General features: G+C 39.8%; 1 protein-coding gene across 1 annotated transcript in view; it reads right to left on the reverse strand.

Annotated features, from left to right (window-relative positions):
* LOC117296092 overlaps positions 1 to 23,967 on the reverse strand; it is a 65,983-nt gene that overhangs the window by 19,928 nt on the left and 22,088 nt on the right. Inside the window, exons 3-6 of the mRNA XM_033778964.1 lie at positions 10,159 to 15,566; positions 7,316 to 7,594; positions 2,751 to 2,863; positions 345 to 464 (exon numbers count right to left, since the gene is read on the reverse strand). Of these exons, the coding sequence (XP_033634855.1) occupies positions 345 to 464; positions 2,751 to 2,863; positions 7,316 to 7,594; positions 10,159 to 15,566 (5,920 nt within the window). The remainder of the gene's footprint in view (positions 1 to 344; positions 465 to 2,750; positions 2,864 to 7,315; positions 7,595 to 10,158; positions 15,567 to 23,967) is intronic.

Raw genomic sequence — 23,967 nt, forward strand, 5'->3', positions numbered from 1 at the left:
CATCTCTATCTCAGTGTTACTTTAGCTTTAGACCCTAGGTCTAACAGGCATGATATTTGGCCATTGGGAAAAATGTAGTTTTAAAATTGCAATCTCATATTTCAAATAATTGAAAGGGCGTCAAATGAAAAAATGTGTATAAAACAAATCAAAATCTACAAGTAAATATTTTTCTTAAAAACTGAGCGTTTCTTTCTGTCAAAAAATTACTTGAGAGACCGTCATTTGACCATTGAACTCCATTTAGCAGGAGCTCCAAACAATGCTATTATAATCAGTAATAGTAACAAACATACACGGTACATGAATTTTTACAAGAGACAATGGTTAAAACCTCAACTTACTGTTTTTAAGTTTCTTGAATTTGGAAGGATCCTGTCTATTGGACAGTTTATTGTGCGTATGGAGCCACCACAGATCATACGGTAACTGGAAGTCCACTTCTTCCACCCAGAACGTTGAACCTACCAAAAACAAATTCACATCATTACTATGTTAATCAACAGGCAAATGACTCAGGTGGGATTCAAACCCCTGACCTTGCTAGAGCAGATTACCCAGTGTCAACAACGAGAATATAACCCAGACTCTGATGATCAGAAACACACAGATATCGGGTCTGGGGCACCTGACTGCTTGTCCAGGACGCGTCATGTACGATCCCTAGTCATTTCTCTCATATGACAACCTCATTTCTCATTCAATGCTTAATCCCTCCACACATAAAAGCTCAGTGCTCTGTGAGTTCAGTGTTTGGTTTCGCAAATCCCATGCTGAGTGGTTGTCACATTACCATAACTGATTTGGACTGTAATATTTGCTTAGCAATTAAGATGGATCCATTGGGCAAACTCGACCTAAGATGAATCTTGACGTTTTGTGAACTTGGGACTCAGGAATATAGCCATCTTGAACCGTACATACAATGCATACTGAACAATGACAGTAATAACTAGGCACGATTGCATTTGTGCACAAATGCATAGCTGTTTCGTTGGACTGCTGTAATATTTGCTTAGCAATTAAGATGGATCCATTGGGCATACTTGACCTAAGATGAATCTTGACGTTTCATGAAGTTGAGTCTTAGGGATAGCCATCTTGATTCGTAATTAGAGTGCATACAATAACAGTAGTAATAATAATACTGAACCGGAAACATTCCCAAAGCACTGCGAAAATAGCCACAAATGTCAGGGTTGATGTACATTGTGCATGTATTATAGTAGGCAGTGCTTTAAGAAACAGCGAGGATCCTGCGAAAGACCCTTGAGATCTAAGGCTACAGGACTAACCCGACTCAAGGAGTTACCGGCACAAAGGAAAATGCAACCTTTTATTTGCATGCTGTGATAAAATGAAATAATATTGCACTATATGAGCATGCTCGGCTGTCCATATAATAAATACAAACAATGCAGAGAACAAGATACAAGTAACACTGAAGCCCGGTTCATTCTTCCTGCGAATGCGAAGCGAATTTGACGTAACTTTGACGTCACCACCCTCCCTTCGCAGCGATATTCGCAAGTGAGTTGAGCAAAGTTGAACTGCTGCGAATTCTTCGTTGCGAATTTGTGACGTCAACATTCGTATCGCATTCGCATTCGCAGGAAGTATGAACCGGGCTTTACTAGGCAGAATTAATTGTAAACAATTGGTTTTGGCTTTGAATTAGATACATCAAGTGAAGTTTGTGTCTAGTACAAAGAGGGAGATTATTCCAGGTTAGAAGCAGCGTACTGAAATGCCCGATCACCTAGGGTAGTCGTTAGTGTTCTTGAAGAGTAAGGCCGTGTCCGAAACGGTGACTTCGGCTACAGCTACGGCTAGATCGCGCGCGTCTGCCTATTCTTCAACACTGGTAGACGCGCTGATCTAGACGTAGCTGTAGCCGAAGTCGTCGTTTCGGACACGGCCTAAGTCAACATTGTATGGTTAAGAGCCTTCAGCAGCTTACGAAAGTATGAAACATTTTGAGAAACATTTTACTTCGAAGCAATGTAGTAATGTTAAAGGCAGTGGACACTATTGGTAATTACTCAAAATAATTATTAGCGTAAAACCTTTCTTGGTGATGAGTAATGGGGAGAGGTTGATAGTATAAAACATTGTGAGAAATGGCTCCCTCCGAAGTGCCATATTTTTTCGAGAAAGAAGTAATTTCACACGAATTTGATTTCGAGACCTCAAGTTTAGAACTTGAGGTCTCGAAATCAACTATCTAAACGCACACAACTTCGTGTGACAAGGGTATTTTTTCTTTCATTATTATCTCGCAAGTTCGATGACCGATTGAGCTCAAATGTTCACAGGTTAGTTATTTTATGCATTTGTTGAGATACACCGACTGTGAAGGCTAGTCTTTTACAATTACCAATAGTGTCCACTGCCTTTAAAAGATATCAGTTAAATGCCCCAAAACTTGAATATAAGAGTGGACTCTGTTAGAGATTATTCTTCCTGCGTGGACATGTTCACTACAAATTTTCAAAGATATTTTAAAAACGGGAGTTTTGAGATGAAATTTTCCCATGTTACTTTTATTGTATACATCTACATTTATATGGGATAAAAAAGCAATCACGTGATTCCAAAAACGAAGGGTATACTGCTTGCTCCTTGAACATCTGTAAAGAGTGATTTTGCGCATTACAAATACCTACTATTATTATTATTATTATTATTATTATATTATTATTATTATACCGTACCTTAATGCAGACCTGCTCTTAGACTCAGACACTCACCTGATAAGATTGGTAGTGGGAACAGCCCACAAGATGGCTCTTCTATATACTGCTCTTCCCCCTCTGTCTTCTCTTCATCCTCTTTCTTATCCTCTTCTGGTTTGATCATAGGTCTACAAGAACAATGGTCATAAACCATAAGGGTTGGTACAATACATCGTGTCACTCACTCAAGATTTTGCGAAAAACATTGTATCTCGCACAAAATATTTTCCATGCAAAAACATCGCTTCTAGAGGAGTACTTATTTTGTGTGTACATGAACAAGCTTGTGTGTACTGTACAGTAATTTTTTTAAAGGAGATCTGATGCACAGTTTAAGACAACAGACAAGCTGCCAATAAATGGATTGCAATAGTAAAGTTATGTACGGCATGACCGCATTGCCGTGATGGTTGCTGGTATAGCTTTGGACTCGGATTCCACTCAGAGTCCTTTGCATCCGATCCTGCACCCTGAGACATTCATATAGCTTACAGCTTGTTTCAGGAATGATATTTGACCCTTGACAAAAAAGTTTGATCATTTCATTGGCTACAGTGAAACATGTACATGGTGTCAGCCTTAAAAGACTTTTCAGGTATTTTAATCACAATTTAAAAAAATAAATTCAAGAAAGAAAAACAAATCAGAAATCAGATTTAAGTAGGAAGGTTGTTTGTTCGTTTTCAATGCTGTATTTGACCACATACATTTGTTAACCTGCCCTCTTTACAGCCTAAGGCCCTTGGCACTGTAATGGTCTCTCTAAATAAATCGAGACTTGTTAACTGCCAGAATAGGTCATTGCTCTGCTAGAAGGAATTCTTGATTGGGTATTATATTGTTATTCAACAGAAGGAAAAATGAAGGCACTACCCAAGTCTTTCTGATTTCTGTTGTTTTAATCTCTGTGGAGCAATTTTGGGCGCTAACCTTTTAAGTCAAATTATAATTTGAATGCGCGGTCTGCGATTTCACTCGAATGCGTCAAGGCGATTGACTCGTCAAATCTAGTTAGCCCCATGGCAACGAGGCCAAGGCGTCATAGGCTGATAAAATTTGTTGGCCTGTCAAGTTAATTTTCTTAAATGTCTCTTGAATGATAAAGTGCGATAATTAACTACTACACAGTACAGGCCTCTAACTTCGCTCTTAAAGGGGCACAGCAATTTTCCTCTGGTAAGGGGCACAAACTATATAAGGACAATTTGTACAGGCCTTGAATTACACAGGGGACATTGCCTCCGTTGCCCTGGTCTTGGCCTTGGTGTCCCTTTAAAAGTATCCCGTAGTCCAATGCAAGTGCCCTTTTCAAAATGAAAACGACCTTGCCCTCTCAAAGATAAAATTCCAGGCCTGTTTTTAAGAAAAGAAAACAACCTATATTGCCTTATTCACGACTTATGTTTTGATCCCTACGCATGAATTTGCCTGGAAAGTGAGAACAATTATTGAAGAAGATGACAAGGTCTGACAGTTCCCTATAAAAAGGTTTGACTTTGACTCCACCCGTCGACAGAAACGGGCAAAAAGCACGACCGTGTACATATAAAAAATGACAAACAGCAGAGGTGAACTACTTTGACCTTTTGCTGGATGTCTCACTATCTGTCTCATATTCCTTGGGGGTACTTAGAAACCCTGCGCCAAGAATTTTTTTTTGTAAAAAGCCGATAAAGAAAGAGCAAAAGAAGAAACTATCCAGCGTTGTGACCTAGACATACTTAAGTGCCATTAGCTTATGCCCGTGCATAACGCACATGCCGTAGAATCAATAGGCTTTTAGTGGCTGAGAATGGGGGCAGGAGGAAGCTGGCAGGGCACAGAGATTCTCACACTCATGGGGAGTCCCTCATTGATTTCTCTAGTGCAAGATAAAGGCAGTTCAAGAGCATTGCATGGTGACCATGGGGGGTTTTATCACTACTGCTTCAAGCTCCGGGTTATGATTGCAATGAATGATATGCTTGGTTTAGACACGGAGAGCTTTTTTTTCTTCCGTCCCTCGTCCTTCTTTCTTCTCTCACAGTCACAATACTCCTTTTCATCTCACTTCCTCCCTACCGTTGTTCGCCTAAATCACCCTCTCCACCCACGATATCGGAGTGATTTTGTTTGCGATATCTCAAAGATAGTGCACAGAGAGTTGAACTGCCTTCAATTTAATTGTAATTATTTTCTATGAGGGTTAACCCCCTAAGGTACACTTAAAGATAGGTATTAAATTTGATTAAGTGCCGCCTCATGCACAATTCATATTTTTGCTTGTATTATTAAGGGAATATACTTGAAGTACTTGCTGTGTCATGTGTCATTATGATACCCTCTTCCATTTTCAAGTACAATTCAACTCTCTTCACATGTAAGTTTGATTAAATTTTGCCATTTTGAAGATGAGCTTGGAACTTTATAAGACGCTTTTCTTTATAATTTTCATCAATAAAGACGCACCTTTCCTGAACAACATGATGACCTTTCGTGGTGACAATTATGTAGATCGGTTTCAAAGAGTGGGCAGTAGCATCGACAGAAATAACTCCTACAACATAGAAACTCCTAGCCTAATCAATGCAGCTATAATTGAGCATTACAAGTCAATTATCCCGGGGTGTGAGTCCATGAAATACTTCCAGAATCAGACGCTAACTGCCATTTTTAAAAAAATTTTATCTTTCATTCTAATTGACCTTTCTATCACATTGGCACAGCCCGAGGTTTTGCCAACCGAGGTTGAAAAACTATGGAAAGCCATCAATGCAAAAACTAACAAATCAAATCAACCAATCATGGAAGATATTGCAGATTTGCAAAAAATGTTGAATTTGGTCAGAACATAGATACTGTTAACTGAAGTAACATTTGGCTGACCATGCCAACGAGCACGGTTTGTTAAATCAACAATGGAAAGGTCTATCGGCAGTAACCAACTTAAGCCTCAAAGAAAATACATACATGTAGTCTGGTCTCTGGTTATCACATGAGAAACAGCCATTGGGTTACACGGGGAACCAGGCATAACACTATAAAACAACCAGTTATTTTAGAAACAGAAAAAAACAGCCGGAGTCCGCTGGTTATTTTGAGATCTGCTATTAGAAATCTAGCTGGCGGAAAAAGGCAAAAGAGGAACGCAGGATGGGTATTAGTTTTAATCCATCCCCTTGCTGGAAAGATTAAGGGGTGCCCTAGGCGGCTTATCATTGAATTAGCCTTCCTTTGGGTTTCTCCGAGGATGTCTTAAACATCTCTGCGATTGGATTGTCTTGATTCACAAACTGATAATAAAACTCCACAGCGGAATAAACGCGGGCGACAACGTGTGGAGAGACATATCCACAGCCGTACCAACAAGTTGACCTGCAAGAACTCACTGCAATATTGCTTCATGTCAATTTGATCTCAGATTCATTTATTGCCTTGAGAGGACCAAAGGCGTAAAGACGGAAATGTAAGTGAGTACTTGATGAAAAAGGCTACATCACTCCTTAAACAATTCATAAAGAGCAGCGTATGTTTTTGTGTTGAAACAACACTCACTATTGTCAAAATTTGTTCCCAGAGAAAAACAAATTAAAAAGAAGATTATTTCAGCAAAAAAATGCACCATGCGAATGTTTTATGGGGTAGATCTTGCAGCGCTAGGTGGCAGCAGACTTTTAACTTAACAGATAACTTTATAACTTAATAAAATAATAATAAAAATTCCACATGCTCCGAATAGTGTTTATAATGGAGACTCATGAGTTTGATTTCATGCCAAGTCTAGTGTTCCAAAGACTCCCATTAACATGTAGTATTACTTCCAAAGTTAGTCTGACAGCAGTTTAATGTCAACATTAAACAGCTTTCAGTTTTATCTGTTAATGTCGTTGATCTTAAAGGCATCACACACCCTCCCGCCCTCTGGGCTGATCTCGTACATTTAAAACAGATTGTTGTTGGGATTGACGATAACAGCGGTAACCAAAATCACCATGGCAACCAAGCTGCAAAATATTACATGCCCGATGAAGAAATCCCTCGAGACGGTCACAAATGTTCCACTCATGTGATCTTTGGGAATCTTAAAAAAATAGCGTGGTAAAGTAATGAGCCACTTCACTTAAAATATTGTTTTTTGATCAAAAGTTTTAAAAGGAATTTTTTTTCTTGCACAATATGAAACCAAAACTGGTTGATGAAGGTTAGATGCAATCTATACAACAACCCTTGCTCCCTAGGCCCGCTTGCCCATAAAACCATCACTATTCCGCAGTCTACAGTGTATGGTCACTCAATGCTAGCATGTTCTGACTCAGATAAGATTGGTATGCCTACAATCCCGGCCATACTCTCATTGGGCCCTCACACTAAAAAAAACCTGTTTTGTTTTTGTTTTTTTTTCCCTCGCCCTTTGTTTTTACGCCTACTCTGCAAGCAATGAATGCTCATTGTGCATGAACACTCAAGTTTTTTTTAAAGCCTTCGTTTTTGTGTGTTGTGTTAATTTTTTCAAATACTTTGACATTCTAAAAAATATTCAGACAATCCCAGCCGTACCCTGTTTTGAAATAACGCATTGAAAAAGAAAACCATGTACTTACGGCTCTAACTTGAAGGTGCTGGAATAAATGCCTGCTTTCCAGTAAGACCTCTTCGGTAACGGTCTCTTCTTGCCGCACTGTTTACCAGCCATCCTCCCTGCTGCTGTGTCTTGGCTTGGAGTTTGTCCTCCCTTGGCGCGACACACAGCCACTGCCGGTTTGGTCTTCTTATTGCCGGCTACCGATGGTGACGGATCGGGCGATTTACAAACCAATGATGAAGGTGGGGTGCAGGGTGTAGGGTAGGGCGCTGTACTGGTTGATGGTTGAGATGGTAAACTGTCATAAGAACGTCAAAATATTAAATGTCAACATTGATTCAATTTGAAAATTATTATCGACGTCTTATATGTCGCTCTACCAACCAGGTACTCAAGACACTTACATTTTTTTCAGAAAGACAAGTTATTAAAGTTATGAAAATCTGAGACCCAATTATGTAGCACCTTATAAGGGGTTTACAAGGTGTTACAGCGCATTCAGCAGCCACTACCAGGAAACACTGCGGTGAACATAAAATGACAAACCTGTGAGAATTACGGCTTAATCTGTTGTCTGAGTCACAAGAAAATAGTGAAAAACCACACACAATTTTCAGCATGTAAACACATTGATAATTATGGTTATTAAGTAGGCAAAGTCAAAATTTATCAAACTACAAGCAATGTCTCGAACAAAATTTGGGCAACTTATTTGAATATGGTTAAATTTTTGTTACATGCTAGAAGATGGTAGCATTATGCGGGTTATTTTTAAAACAGATCAAAGACTTTGAGGTGATCTGACTGAACTAATCCTGTTCAAGCAACATGTAGTCACCGGGTACTTTATAGGTTCTGTTGGCAATACATTCAACTATTATTATTCTTATACATTATACACATCATGTCTGTTTGAACTTGTATCACAACCTATTAATAATAATAAGAATAATAATGATAATATTAATAATAATAATAATAATAATAATAATAATAATAATAATAATAATAAAATGTTTGTATGGCGCCTATTGCAAAAAGCCTTTCAGTGCATAAAGAGAACAATAAAATATACAATGAGAGAAAGATACAAGGTACAAATAAGCAAATTACAAAAAAGCAGCGTTGAACAATTTTGTTTAACAGGGACTTAAAACATTATTAAGAATTTGCTCGGCGAATATGCACAGGAAGCCTATTCCAAAGAAACGGTGCGGCGTAAGAAAAATGACTGTGGCCATAAAAAATGGAAGAAGCTCTAGTAGCAGAAAGCAATGACTGTTGAGATTATCGTAGGGGAATAATGATGAACAAGTTCAGATAAATAAACAGGAGATTGACATGTTTGAGCCTTGAAAGTTAACAGAAATTTTTTGTAAATTGTTCAAAACTAAACTGGGAGCCAATGCAATTGCATTAGTACTAGTACATGTGTAATACGGTGAGAACGAGGCAGGCAAGAAACGAGGTGAGCAGCAGTGTTGTCATTGAGCTGTCATGACTTCAACTACATGTTTGAAAAACTGCGGTGGGTTTTGACTTATTGTTTGGTTTACACAGGCCATTTGATACCAGGGCCCAATTTCATAGAGCTGCTAAGTACAAAAATTTGCTAAGCATGAAACTCTTCTTTGATAAAAACAGGATTACCAACCAAATTTCATTTGTTGCATATTGCTTGTTACTGGTACTCAGCTGTTGTTTGCTTATCCTGAAAATCACGTAGAAGTTTGGTTAGTAATCCTGTTTTTATCAAGGAAGAAATTTCATGCTAAGCAAATTTTTATGCTAAGCAGCTCTATGAAATTGGGCCCTGGACAGTTCATGCGTATAATTCTATTGTGATACCCGGTTAAACCTGACATAAGAGAGTGTGAGGAGCAATGGTCCCAACTCTTGAATGGCACATTGCAATTAATGATGCATTAAAGGGAAGGAACACAATTGGTAATTGTCAAAGACCAGTGTTCTCACTTGGTGTATCTCAGCATGCATAAAATAACAAACCTGTGAAAATTTGAGCTCAATTGGTCACTGGAGTTGGGAGAAAATGATGAAAGAAAAAACACCCTTGTTGGACAAATTTTTGTGCTTTCAGATAGGAATAAAAGACTTCTAGCTAGAAGTCTTTTATTATTTTAGTGAGAAATTACCTCTTTCTCAAAATCTATGCTACTTCAGAGGGAGCCGTTTCTCACTGTGTTTTGTACTATCAACAGCTCTCCAATGCTCTTTACCAAGTCAGTTTTTAAGTTAATATTTGTTTTGAGTAATTACCAAATGTGTACCTTCCCTTTAAGCCGCCATACATCTTCAGTTATACAGTGCTTGTGTTTGGAGTTGTAAATCTTGTCAGGGTCATACACATATAGGCCTTCACAATTTGAAAATTGAAACGCTGAGCAAATAATTCATATGTAGTCCATACATAGAACATTATAAATTAATTTATCAATAATAATAAAAAGGTCAAAAGTGGAGCGGCTTAGGAAATAGAGTGACGATGCAAAGTTTAACCTTTGACATAAATGTACATGTACACAACAAAGCCAACATCTGAATATGGTAGCGCTTTTGAGATATGGCCTAAAAGTCAGAGCATATAGGTCCAAGCAGGAAAGATAATCTCTAATTGCAACACGCAATCTCAAAAGCGTTACCTTATATTCAAATATCTTTTTACATACCAACATTGTAATGTTTCTCAAAAAGCTTGAGTGATACCAAATGTACACCTTCCCTTTCAAGAGACCAAAATTCAGATCAAGGGAATGTCAAAGGTCAAAAGTGGAGTGGATCAGGGAACAGAGGGACAAGAAAACATCTTTAAAACAAATCTTTCTTTTTTTAAGGAAGTCTCACCTGATTAATGTGTTCTCTGTGCAAGTGACGACGGGTTCCTTCATGAGTTTCCGTTTCTTGAGCGGCATCGAGGACTCGTCCACAGCAGCTGTTTCAACAGTCCTCTTCACGACGATCTTTGGCACTTTGGTCATCTGGAGTTTCTTCTTCTGTACCTTGGGTACTTTGGCCTTAGGGGCAGTCTTTGCTACTGAAAAAGTCTGTATCTGGGTGACAATGTTCGCATCAGAGTTAATGGTATTATTTGTGACATCCATTGGTGTCGGAGACACTACACATGGCTTCTCAGAGTTGAGTACTTCCTCAGACAATCTTGGTACATCACAACTTGTTTTGTCGCATGTAACATCCTTCACATCTGACACCCCAACACTCTTCTCATTCTGTAGACAAACAGTGAAGTTTACCTGTGGTGTCTGTTGGGGTGTATCCACCCCTACTGTCGTCACCGACTCCGTTGAAATGTTGACCTTGCAGCTCTTCTTGGCCGTTTCTTTGGAGGATTGTCCACCAAGGCCGGGCTCTATAGAAACTTTAACCTTGTTATAAGCCCTCTTTCTTCCGGGTGTCTTTGTTGTACTGTTTGTTTGCCGCTTGGATACTTTGCTAGTCTTTTGAATAACGGGTGTAACTTTTGGTATTAAAGGCTCCTCTGTTACACCAGATTGGGATGCATTAACAACAACAGTACTTTTTTGTGTGTCCTGTTTATCGGCTTTCTCCTGCTCTGTGGTGGCACAGCAGTTCTGAAGTCGGTCAAAAATATTGTCTTGTTTTTTACTCACTGATATTGTGGTGGACGGTTGTGATTTTCGGACAGGAGATTTGACTTTATTGGCTGTAGAGTTGGCACGGGCTCCTGTGGTGAGTTTTGAATTTGGCCCCTTCTTGGGTTTGACCTTTGGCGAGTTTTCCTTGACCACGTCCACAGATGAGAAGCACTTTTTGATACAGGCTTCTATCGAGTCTTCAATACTGGATGATTGTACGGATTTGGTTGCGAGTTTCTCATTTTCACATGGGTCAGTTCTTTTCATGACTTCAGCCTTCTCGCTACATGTTGACTCCACAGGAGTCACCACATTGCTGTTACCCTTCATCCTGTCTACCATTGTTAGCTTAGTCCTTTTTGTTTTCACTGATACATCAGTATCCGCTTTGGTTTTCTTCGGTGTCGTTTGACCAGTCAATGTGGGCAAGATGACCTTCGACTCCTTAGGCAGGGAACCGGATTGAGTTTGGTTCAACTGTTCCGGGTGACAGCTGTCGGTTAACCCCTCTTTTCTCTCAAGCACGTTGTTGTTTTCAAAGTCTGCAGCAGTGGTATCATCGTTGTTGACTGATTTCTCCGCCATGTTGACTTCGGCCGATGGTTCCGCTTTATCAAGCAACACAGCTTCCTCAATCCGCTGCTTTATTGTCATGAGCTTCTTCTTCAGGTAGGCTTTTGATTTAGGAGGAGTAAATCTGGCAATTCTCTTTCGCCTTCTCTTTTTAGGTGGTGGTTTTGGCAATGTCTTTGGCACTGGAATAGCTGGTTGATGTTGGCTGGCTTCACCGGCATCAGCTTCTGCAAGTCCGTTTGAAAGAAATACTGGTTCGACTTTGGAACTGGTGAAGTCGCTCTTCTGGTTTGTCTTCACAGACTGATCCCTTGTGTTTTCCTTCTTTTCCGATGTGTTGGGTGGTGTATTGGATGTTTTGTCGAAAGGTATACTCTTGTCTTCTTGCCACTGTTTTGTGGCGTTTGAGGCTTTAATGGCCTTAGTTTGTTTTGATGCTGTGCTGGCTGTGGATTTGCTGACAGCTTTAACAGATTTGACAATTTTAGCCTTTTTGGATTTTGGCTTTTTGGTTACAGCTTTAGCAGATGGCTTTGAGTTTAAATCTTGCACATGTGAGTCTGCTGTGTCCACTGTTGGTGTTATTTTCTGCTCAGGTATTTGCCTCTCTTTGTTAACAAGTCCAGCAGTTTGCTTTCCAAAGACAGTGCTTGGGCAGTCGGAAGTTGCACTTAATGACAGCACATTACTGACTGCAAAATCAGTTTTTTGAGGAACAACAGAATGGCTTCTTTGGAACAAGTCGCTCATAGCAAGTCCTGGTGGTTTAGAGGCTGCTTTAGGTGACATCTCACTGCCTGAGTTGGTTAAGTACTGCTCACTGATATCATTGCTGCCTTGTTCGCCAAGAACATTCAGTTCTTTCTTCCTTTTGTCATCCTTCTCTTTCTTCTTCTTCTTGTTGGACTTATGCTTACTGTTCTTCATGGTGGGATTACTAAGGACTGTCGCAAGGTACGACGGTCTCAAATAGCTGCTGTAATTTGGATTCAGCTTGGCGATGGCTGATAAATGGTTCTTTGGTTCTAAGTGTTTATCCGTGGAGACAGTTTTGGTGACATCGGTAAGGTCTTCTTGGTGATCCAGTCTCAGTGTTCTTAGCTCTAAGATAACGGCGTCCAGCTCAAACACAAAAGCTGGGCTCATTCTTCCGGGCTGTCTCATAAACCGGTATTTCTTTCTCCTCTTCCTGTGCGGACCAAAGTGCCAGTTCATGATCTTACGGTGTTTGTCTTTCTTGCCGTAGCTGTACAGACCATGAGCTGAGGTGGCTAGTGGGTGCGTGTCGAGCATTTCACTGGACATATCCGATTCGGTGACTGAGGGTACAGAACGCCTTCTATGTTTGTCTAAGGCATGCTGGTCTGGATTACTGTTATTATCGGTACCTATTCCACTGTCACTAAACATTGTTTCTTCACTCATACAGGTGGTAGCACTCTGCGGAGACGGCGTTTGTTCTTTATGCTGCTTCTCCTTAGAGCCTTCCATAATCTCCGCTCTGATCGGCTCAACGCTCAGCTGCTTCTTCTTCCCGGATTCATGCAGAGCTTTTACAGGCTCGGCGAACACATGCGGGACTTTGGTTGGCGTTCCAAAGCATGAGCTACTGACTGGCGACACAGGTGTGGACATTTCCTTGCGAGGACTGGAAGTCTTATTGGATTTAGGACTGCCGTGCTTTTGAGAGTTCTTGATCGGTTTACCTTGATGAAGCTGAATCGGCTCGTCATCGTCATCGTCATCTTCATCGTGACCATTCTCAAGGAGCCATTCAGTCATGAGTCTAGCAACGCCTGACCCTGACTTCTTGCCTTTTCCTTTGCTCGGTGGACAGGGTGGGGAAGACAAGGGTGAAGCTATTGGTTCCTCATCTGGGATAAGTATGTGAAGAGGGGACGTTCCCACCAATGGTAGAATGGCTGGAGGGGGAACTGACGGCTTATCAGAACCTGTCAACTCCTTGTGTTTTTCTTTGATTTTGTGCTTTTTGGCTCGCTTGTGTTTTTTCTCCTTCTTGCCGGGCTTGCAGCTCTTGGATTTTCTGTTGATTTTGGTGGCAACTTGAAGTAGTCCATCTGAGTGCACAATTGTGGAACTCTGTACTTTTGTTCTACTTAACTTGGACTTGCCTGATTTACACTTCTTGTCCGCCTTCTTGGATTTTGAGTTTTTCTTGGTTGCTTTGGAGGAAACGGTGACGCCCAAGATAGGTGGGTTGCTGATTTGTGAGGGACTGCTCAAAGGGTGATGTGAGGCAACAACCAATGGACTAACACCCAGCACCGTTTTTTTCTTAAGTTTCGTCTTACATCCTTTTCCTTTGATTACTTTACTCTTTGGAGATAGTGTACTTGTTTTACTCTTTGGTTTGGTTTTGGTGGATTTGGGTGATGTAAGTGGTTTGCCGATTGAACTAGTTTTGGATGATGAAAATGAAGTCAGTTCACAACTGTCACTGTTCTTGCCTTTGGTTTTACTTTTACTTTTCTTTGATTTTTTACTGGCAGGAACTCCAGCTACAGTGATGGGGTTCAGTTTGGACAAACCCAGTGAAACGGGCAAACTCTTTTTCTTTTTCTTGTTTCCCTTGCATTTTGTGTTGGCTTCCAGTTGGTCAACAGTTGGTTCTTTCAGTTTTTTGGTTTTCGGTGGTTTGATGACAGGAGATATTTCACCCTTGGCTTTTGACTTTTTGCTCTTTTTGGGTTTGTCAGGCGAGACCTTCTCTTTTCGGAGTGTCGTTTTCACGGCAGACACATTGACTTTGGCAGTTCGTTTCCCAGTGACTTTTGTTACTTTTTCTGCGTTGGCAATGGACACATTATTGGAAAGATCTGAGTGTTTGGCCTTCTGAGGTGTTCGTTTATTCGGACTTACTTGCGTTGCTGCTGGTGATTTGTTAACGCTAACCGTGCCCTTCTTCAACGCTTCCGTTTTCATTTCATTTGTAGTCCTTGATTTGGGGGATTTGACACACGATTTTGGCACAGAGTTTGACTTTGAGGTGGAAATATTGGATCGCATCGATGGATTGACTTTGGACGGAGAAACTTTTGCGGATTTGTCCTTTTTGGACTTCTGGCAAGCTGCTGCGGTGACTTTAGGTTGTGCTTTTGCTGAGGTCGAGGTCTGCTTTGTTTTGGGACTGTAGCCGGAGTGTACAGTGTACTGCGCCTCAGACACGGCAACAAGTAAACAGATGTTTTTATTATCGGGTTCTGGCTCATCACTCATTAAATTTGACGTGTCCATCTCTTTCTCAATCACAGCATCGGCACCAAAATTGTGAGCATAGGATTGATATCCAAAATCCATGGTATCAGTCGGAGGATTTGACGACAATAACGCTGACTCTCTATCTTGTTCCATCTCCATGACCTCGACCACCATACCCGTATCGATAGGCATTGGGATACTACCAGGAGGCCCTACACCTTGCTGCTGGCTCATGCCATTCGATGGCAGGTCAATGGATAATGCATTGTCTGTAGTTCTTGCAGTCATAAGCAATGACTCTGCACAATTTTGCACCGTTTCATTTCCATTAGCGAGGGCCGTATCATTTGGTTTGGTAGTGTACCTACAATGTGGCCGATCCTCCGGTTCCAGATCTACATCCGCCACACTTAATTCAAAACTCTGCTCCGATACAAAGGATGGTGTGAGTGAATCCACGTCGAGGGCTTGAAGCAATTCTTCTTCCTCTTGTTTCTGTAGGTACTCTGTTGCCGCATCGCTGGCGGATTGATTGGCAATATCGACGCAGGAGTTCACAAAGCAATTCGTTGTATCATCCGATCGTGGGTTCTGTCCAATACCAGTCACATGGCTAAAATCTATCTGTGAACACAACGAGCCTGTCCCATTGGCTTGGATGAAATCCGACGTCTCGCTGTTGGTCAGTGCAATGAGCGATTCCATGGTTGGTTCTTCAGCGGCTTCCTCATTAGATAAACACAGTAGAGTCCTCGTCTTTCCTTCAGTGTTGGCTGATGTTACATGGGTTTCCGATGCTCTCTTGGGCTTAACTCTCAGCTCAGCATAACATTTCTTGTCATCGACCTAGTGGTAAAAAACACACAAAAAAACAACAACATTAATTTACAGATTCATACAAATAACATTCGTAATGAAAGTCTCTGGAGATAGTAGGCCTAAACAACAACACAAAGATACTCACATGTTTACACATACACAAACAAAAAATCAATAACAAATCTAATGAAATGTCAACATCAGTTATGGATGAACACCATTTCACAGCACGATGAAATGGGATTTCGCTGTGTGCACCACACTCGACACATCGCTGGATTAAAAAAAAAAAACTGCAAGGTACCATTATCGGTAAGTGAGTGAATACATCAATGATTGAACGAGACACAGCTCGAGCCCTAGGGCAATCAACATAATGCCAAACACAGCACCAATATATACTCTAGTGCTTATACAGTGTTACATTTAATCAGAGGGGTTGTGGCTACCCGTATAATCAGGGAATCAGGGAATCTCAATTTCTCAATGGCTTTCTCTGGTATGATGAATGGCGGGAGATATTTATTACCAATGTAGTACAGTACATTACATGGGTACATTGAGAGAAATTTATTACCAACGTACATGTAGTACATACATGTACATTGAAATATACCAGCGTACTGTACAATGTACATTGAAAGATATTTATTACCAACGTACATGTAGTACATACATGTACATTGAAATATACCAGCGTACTGTACAATGTACATTGAAAGATATTTATTACCAACGTACATGTAGTACATACATGTACATTGAAATATACCAGCGTACTGTACAATGTACATTGAAAGATATTTATTACCAACATACATGTAGTACATACATGTACATTGAAATATACCAGCGTACTGTACAATGTACATTGAAAGATATTTATTACCAACGCAGTGCATACATACATTGCATAAGTATTCCCTTAATTGTAAATTTCTGGCACAGTGTGTTGCATTGATTCATATGTGCACGTACATGTACAGCGTTTCACTGATAAAAATGATGGCACCCACACTAGATTTAGGCCGTGTCCGAAACGACGACTTCGGCTACAGCTACGTCTAGATCAGCGCGTCTACCAGTGTTGAAGAATAGGCAGACGCGCGCGATCTAGCCGTAGCTGTAGCCGAAGTCGCCGTTTCGGACACGGCCTAAATCTCATGAGGTTAGGACATTGTGATACTTGACCTTATTATTAAAAGCATTCTAAAGGCCGAGTCACACTGCAGCGATAACGAAAACGATAACGATCACGACGCAGAGAGAACGCATTATATTGGTTGAATTGCTCCACGCAGAATGCGCACACGCTCACTCAACCAATGGAATGCGTTCTCTTTGCGTCGTTATCGTTATCGTTCTCGTTATCGCTGCGGTGGGATCGGGCCTTTACACTTGTCTTGATTGTATCATGCAACATTCACCTTTTGACTGTGAAAGTGTTTAATGCTTTAAAATTGTGTAATTTATTTTCAGAATAAATATGATGAAAAATGTATAATTTAGATAAATTTCACACCAAGTGTTCCAAGCCTGTGAAATGGCCTGCTTACATATTATTGTAAATCTGAATTAACATTAAAGATTAAAGGGAATGTTTAAACAGTTAAGAGCCCTGATTTAAATATGACAATCCCTACACTTGTTCTATTATATTTAAACCATATTGTAAAACTTTCATGCGTTGACCTTCAGAAAAAAATCGTTGTATAAGGAAAAATAAAGATTACACGGCCGTACAGTTTCAAAATAGGAAAGAGGACTCATGAGGGCACTGTTGTGCCCTGTTTTGGTGTGGGTTGCCAATGGTAAAAAAACAAACGAGTTAACAAGTTAAGGTGTCCATACGATCAATTTATCACTAAAATAAATGATGCATAATAAAGGGTTAACACTGGTCACAGTGTGAGTGATTTGTGTCCACACAACTTACGCTCGCTCGACAGCCATGTAACCCCCAAATCCCAGGGCAGCAAATTTTTCTCAAACCTGAAACACAGTCAGCATCACGACACAAAAGTATAACAGCAAGGGCTTTACAAATGAAGAGTTCATCGTTCTCTGCGCTGATTGCAAGACTATTGATTGTTCCTCGTCAACTGCTTGACCCACATTTATTTACACAGTGTTACATCGCAACCAAGTCCATTCACACAATGACTTTCCCCGTTGTTAGGAAGGTTCATGTACTGTACCCATGACCCGCTGGGATTTAAATTCTTGAACGAGGTGAAGCTACTGTCCATGGAAATAATGATTAGTTAGAACTAATTAATTTAAGGGGAGGTATTTCAGGAGCAACTTGTGCAATGCACGCACGCCTCATTATATCTCAGAGGCAACAGAGGCAATGCAAACGTGGCGTGTTAAAAATAGACCCCATTGAAAAACAAAGAACATTTAAGACTTGTTTTGAGCAGATTTCTATTCCTGTTTTAGGAGTAAAAAAACACTAGTCTTGTGCTAGAAGAAAAATAACTAATAATACAACATCTAAATGAAGGTGCATCCTCTATGATGCTTGTGTCCTGCAAGATCAGTAATAAGGCAGGGCATTATACAAGTATAATGACACAAAAACTGCATTAAATAGAAGAAGAAAAAAAGTTGTCTGCTGTTCGGAAAAACACTATTGCAAACCATTTCCAGGTAATCAATGACAAGTTTCATACAATTAAATAGGTTAAACCCCTCCTAAGCTTTCAGATTAACAAACTCACATGACTTTGAGTTTACCACCAATGTATCATACTTCACTTCTTGATTTATAACTGTGACATAAGACCCAAACACAAACTGTTGTAAGTGCACCCCCTGGCTCTGAGGTAAACCACAATCTACCTGTGTACTGAACTCTTCTTATGTTGACTGCTACCCCAGAGAGAGTGTCCCTCGCCCCCACCACAGTATGACCTCATGAGGTAACTACAGTTCAACCCTGAAAGAGCAACTTAAATACACCCCCTCATAAATAATATAATGTAGCTCAGTGATTCCAGGAGAATCTGTTCCTGGAACTCAAGGCTAGTGTCCTGCCAGCAAAGAGTGGGCAGACCCCTGAGAGCTACAGACCTACTGGCAGCACAACAACCTCAGCACACAGACATTAAAGACACTGGACACAATGTGGCAAACGTCAAAGACCAGTATTCTCACTTTGTGTACATCCAAACAATATGTAAAAATAATAACAAACCTGTGTAAATTTGGGTTCAATTGGTCATCAAAGTTGCAAGAAAATAATGAAGGAAAAAACATCCCTGTTGCACAAATTGTGAGCTTTCCAATGCCTCAGAGATGCTTCAGACCTGAACTTCTTTCTCGTACTCAAATCTTTTAGTGGGAAATTATCTATTTCTCAACAACTATTTTACTTCAGATGGAGTCATGTCTCACAATGTTTTAAACTATCACCAACAGCTCTCTGTTGCTCGTTACTAAGTAAGTTTTTCTGCTATATTTTGAGTAATAACCAAAACGTGTCCAGTGCCTTCAACTGATCTAAACAGCCTGCTCATCCTGATCAGGCATTTTGAGAGAGATTTTTTGTTTTCCCTTTTTTTCTGAGAGCAAAGAAAAGTGTGAATAGCCCATCTGTGTAGATATCTTACTCTTTACGTGTGATTTGTATGCAGACTAACCCTGGGATGTGAGTCACTATCTAAACATTTATTTCATTTATTACAATCATTCACAGCGCTTTTACACCATCAGTTGTCTGCACGCTCCAACATCTACTGAGCAATGCATCATTTTGTGACACCAGAGATCCATTTGTTCAGGTACAAGGATTAAAGCAAAATGATAATACAGGTTTTCTATGGCATCGTTGGTAAAAACAAATGGTTCACAGAATATTTTTAATTTAACAAAAAAAAGTAAAAAGGTCACAGGCCAACAACAAGAAATGTCAATCATTTTGATTGTTTTATTCTTAATTGCTTTTTAAAGGGAAGGGCCATCGTCCTTAAAAAAAAAGTACAGGTAGAATAACATGCAATGGCAGCCATTTTTCCGATTTTGAAAATTGTGCCCGGTTCAATAGCCAAATATTTCTCATGAAATCTGACTGTGTGCCCAATTCCATGATTTTGTACCCTTGTAGTCCATTCCCCAAATATTGCCCCCATTAAAAACCAACTAGGATTTCAAAATTTACAACCATGAAACACCCAACCTTCAAACTCAATTTGTTTAGCTGAAAGATTTGTTTTCTTGCAAGAATCTTGTGCCCGACAGACAAAGAAACAAATATGCCAGAGCATCCCTGCCACGAAGGCTGTTTTTTAGGCCCACAGATGGAGATCTTAGCGTGTTAGGCATTAATTTGGTAGGGTGACACGCTATGATTGATGATTGATGGGGGGAAATCCAAACACGGAGTTTGTTCACACCTCATGAGTTAATAGCATGCTGAGCCAACAGGCCAAACCTGGCATGCCATAAAATATTAAAACTCCACAGTAATTAGGGCCGAGTGATATTACCACACCTCGATCACTACTGCTGCCTGCAGGCACTGTATTTAATCCTACAATAAAATTAATGTTTTTTGTGCTGGTCAAATCGGGAGTTAGCCTTGGATATTATCTGCATTCATTCAAGTTGTTCAACCTTCTTGTCCAGAGTCCTAGAAGGGATTCGGCATTTGTACTGTAATAGTCATAGTCTTGATGGTTTTGAGCTTGAATTGAATTAGAAAAACAATTTCACATAATGGGAAACGCCATTCACTATCAAGACCCATTGCACATAAATAAACACAGACATGTTTGTTCTTATACAAAATAAGATAGGCAGGGACAGGGGTGGACGAGCCTCAACATGATTCCGACCTCGGTTGACTAGAGAGAGAGAGAGATTTATAAATATGGCCATAAATATGGAATTAGCTGCTTTGGCAGCGGCTTGATCACCTAACTGACATGTTGAATTGCTATAGTATATCACTGTATACCCATGCTGAGTAGCACCGTATACATGTAGGCCTACTCAGTGCTGAACAACACAGTATACTCAGTGCTGAGTAGCACCGTATACATGTAGGCCTACTCAGTGCTGAACAACACAGTATACTCAGAGCTGAGTAGCACCGATACATGTAGGCCTACTCAGTGCTGAACAACACAGTATACTCAGAGCTGAGTAGTACATGGAAGCACTACATGTATATGTGCTCTGTGCGGAGTACTAGCATTGTTAACTAAGCGCTGAGTACAAGCACCTTATACTCATTGCTTTCTACCTCCATGGTACTAGGCACTGTATACTCACCACAAAGTAGCAATTTATACTCAGTGCTGAGTCCTTATTGAGAAGAAAACCAAAAACCATTGGGACAAAAACCCTAATCACATAATTGGTCTTTATCCCTGAAGCACTAATTACAGCTCAGTTAAACATGTAGGCCCTATGCATGCACACGGTTCATTATGACTAGCTTTTATAGTGAACGTAAATGAAGCTACACATGAAGACAGTGAAGACGCACAATAAACTAAGTACAGTTAATCGCAAATGCACAATAAACTGACTGCAGTTAATTGCACATGCACAGACTGGCGATTATTAAGTGTCAAGCTACTTAATTAAGAAATACATACAAGGATGCACTTATGTGTTGAGTCACAGTCTGCCGTACACCAAAGTGGTATGACCTTTATAGTGTTGTAATAAATTACACTTCGACTGTAAATCACAATATGAAGTGATAGATTCACTGTGTATGAATTCATTCCAAGAGGTGTGCACATTTTGTGCCCGTTAACCTTTGACCCCCAGTGGTCTGTTGTAAACATGTGATGCCGTGGGTAGACGCATGCTCAAGGGATCCAATCGGCTGATTTAATGTCAAATCATGTCCAGAACTTTATTCTCCTTAAAAGATCCCACAGCCTCAGCAACTGCTGGACCCAATTTAATATAGCACAAACAGAGCAAAATGCTTATCAGCAAATTCTATTGCTACGTGTAAGTGAAACAAAAATAATTGGGGTGCCAGTCGCAACAATGTAATTGTTTTTAAAATATTTGTTGGTTATCTTATTCTCTTCTGAACAAGATTTCTCTGTGCTTCGCAAGTTTTTGTGCTTGCAGGCTTTATGAAATTTATGTGACTATCAGTTAATATTTTATTTTCCATTGTTACATTTTACAAGTAGAGAATCTAGTGTTGGTTAGCATCATTATTCTGATTATTTTTAACTCATGTAAATCACAGCTAGCCTACCTAAATAATCCCTACATTGCATGTGTGTTATGCATACATGACTAAACAATGCCAAGATGTTATTTGCTTCCCGATGTTGATAATGATAGCGTTCACACCTTGGACTGTAAATAATGGAGGTAGTTGTATTATTAAAAACAGTTCCTTATTCAGATTTGTCTGTGCTTAGCAACTTTTTGTGCTTAAAGGCTTAATGATTTTTTGTTTGCTATTGATTACTTTTAAAGCGCTGTGAGTTAGATTTTTACAAGCAGAATGTAAGTGTTGGTTAATATCATTATCATGATTATTTCTAACCACTGTAAATCACAGCTAGCCTACCTAAACCCTACATAATATGTTAAAGCCATTGGACCCTTTCGGTAAACAGTGTTGTCCAAGGCCCACACTTTGTGTACCGCAACTTCTATATCAAATAACAAACCTGTGAAAATTTAGGCTCAATCAGTCATCAGAGTCGGGAGAAAACAACGGAAAAACCCACCCTTGTTTCCGCGCGTTTCGCCCGTGTCGTGACATGTGTTTAAAATAAATCCGTAATTCTCACTAACGAGAATTTATATTGTTTTGCTGTTTTTTCAAAAAGTAAAGCATTTAATGGAATAATATTTCAAGAGAAGTCTTTCACCGTTGCTTTCTGTAAACCCTGTACATTATTTGTAAATCTGTGAACTTTTTTTTTTTTTTCTGAACCGAAAAGGTCCAATGGCTTTAAGCATACATGATAAACAATACTAAGATGTTATTTGCTCCCAGATATTAATGATAGGGTTCACACCTTGGACTGTGGTTATAAATAATGGAACAATGTATTAAAAATAGTTCCTTGAACAGCCATTAAAAGGTGTACAAATTTAGTTTTGAAATGTGGGTGGATTTTTTATTTTGTTTTTCATTAATTTACATTTGCTTTGTTATTCTTGTTTTAGTTGCTTTTGGTTTTGCATTTGTTTTTTGGTGGTGGTTTTTGTGTGCGTTTTTGTAAGTTTTTATTTAAGGGGGGAGGGGGTTGGATTTATCCCCTCCCATAGCTTTAAACAAAAAGACAAAACAAGACAGTGTACCACCTTAGAGAACTCTATGGTAAAACACAGGTAGCTCACTGTGCTAGACTCCGACAGCATGTTATGAAGATCCATCTCACCGCAATGCAGTATATTTAGAACTTCATATTTTTCAACACTTCCTTGTTTTCCAAAAATATTTATGTAGTGACTGATCAATAGGCCTACAACTGCTGAACTCTTGTACACTATGAACTATAGGTAGCGGAAGATTGCACAGAAATCTAAAATCCTGAACATTGGACAGTAGTCTCGTCTCTTCCTGTGCCTAATAATGTCTTAGAGCAGCTGAACAAAACCATTAATATTGCGAAGCGAAAACAAGCAAAACTGTTTTCTGCTCAGCTCCTTTTTGTGCTGGGACCTTTTTTTCCCCTGCTAAGAAAAAATAAGAAGGATCCCTCACAGTTTTTTTCACCCTAACTTGAGCCATAAAAACACCCCAAAACTTGAAGTGTTTTTCAGTTTCTGTGGCATAAAAAAAGAAGGAAATTGTCGGATTGGCTGAAAAGTTGCACACTTGGTACAAAATCATCATGATATACCCATCATATGGCTGATGATTTTACTGATTTCGAAAACAATTTTTAAACATGTACACATCTTGAAAGAACACTTCTAGGCACTGAGGCCTCACAATGTCATGCAAACCTGACTTTTATATTTTAGGTCACAATGGTCCCTGTTGTAGGGTTAGGCTTTTAAAAATAAACAAGAGTGAACAAATAAAAACACAAACCCCATAATATTATCAACCCATGTTTAGCTCAAATTTCTCACAGAATCAAAATAGGGGCATCACAACAAACACTTCTCCAGTGGCTTTTTAATTTAATTCCACGTGAAAAAAAGAAAGAAAGTCAAACCAAACAAAGGATACATGACACGTGCAATGAACGAAAACTGCTTATTAATTTTTCAGAAAAACTACGCGCATGGCTGGAGCTGACACAAACACAAGGCCTAGAAATTAGCGCGCTATTTAGGCGGCTGTAGAGCCCCGTTATGAATATTGACCCGTGGTCCATGCCCAGACAGTTGCAGTCAACTTATCGCATAATGCCTGCGCGCAGGCCTATTCCCTAATGCATTTGTGTATGTGCAGGCAAGCAGAAGTGAACATGTGACAGGG

This window comes from Asterias rubens, chromosome 10 (assembly GCF_902459465.1).
Source record: "Asterias rubens chromosome 10, eAstRub1.3, whole genome shotgun sequence".
NCBI classification, from domain to species: Eukaryota; Metazoa; Echinodermata; class Asteroidea; order Forcipulatida; family Asteriidae; genus Asterias; species Asterias rubens.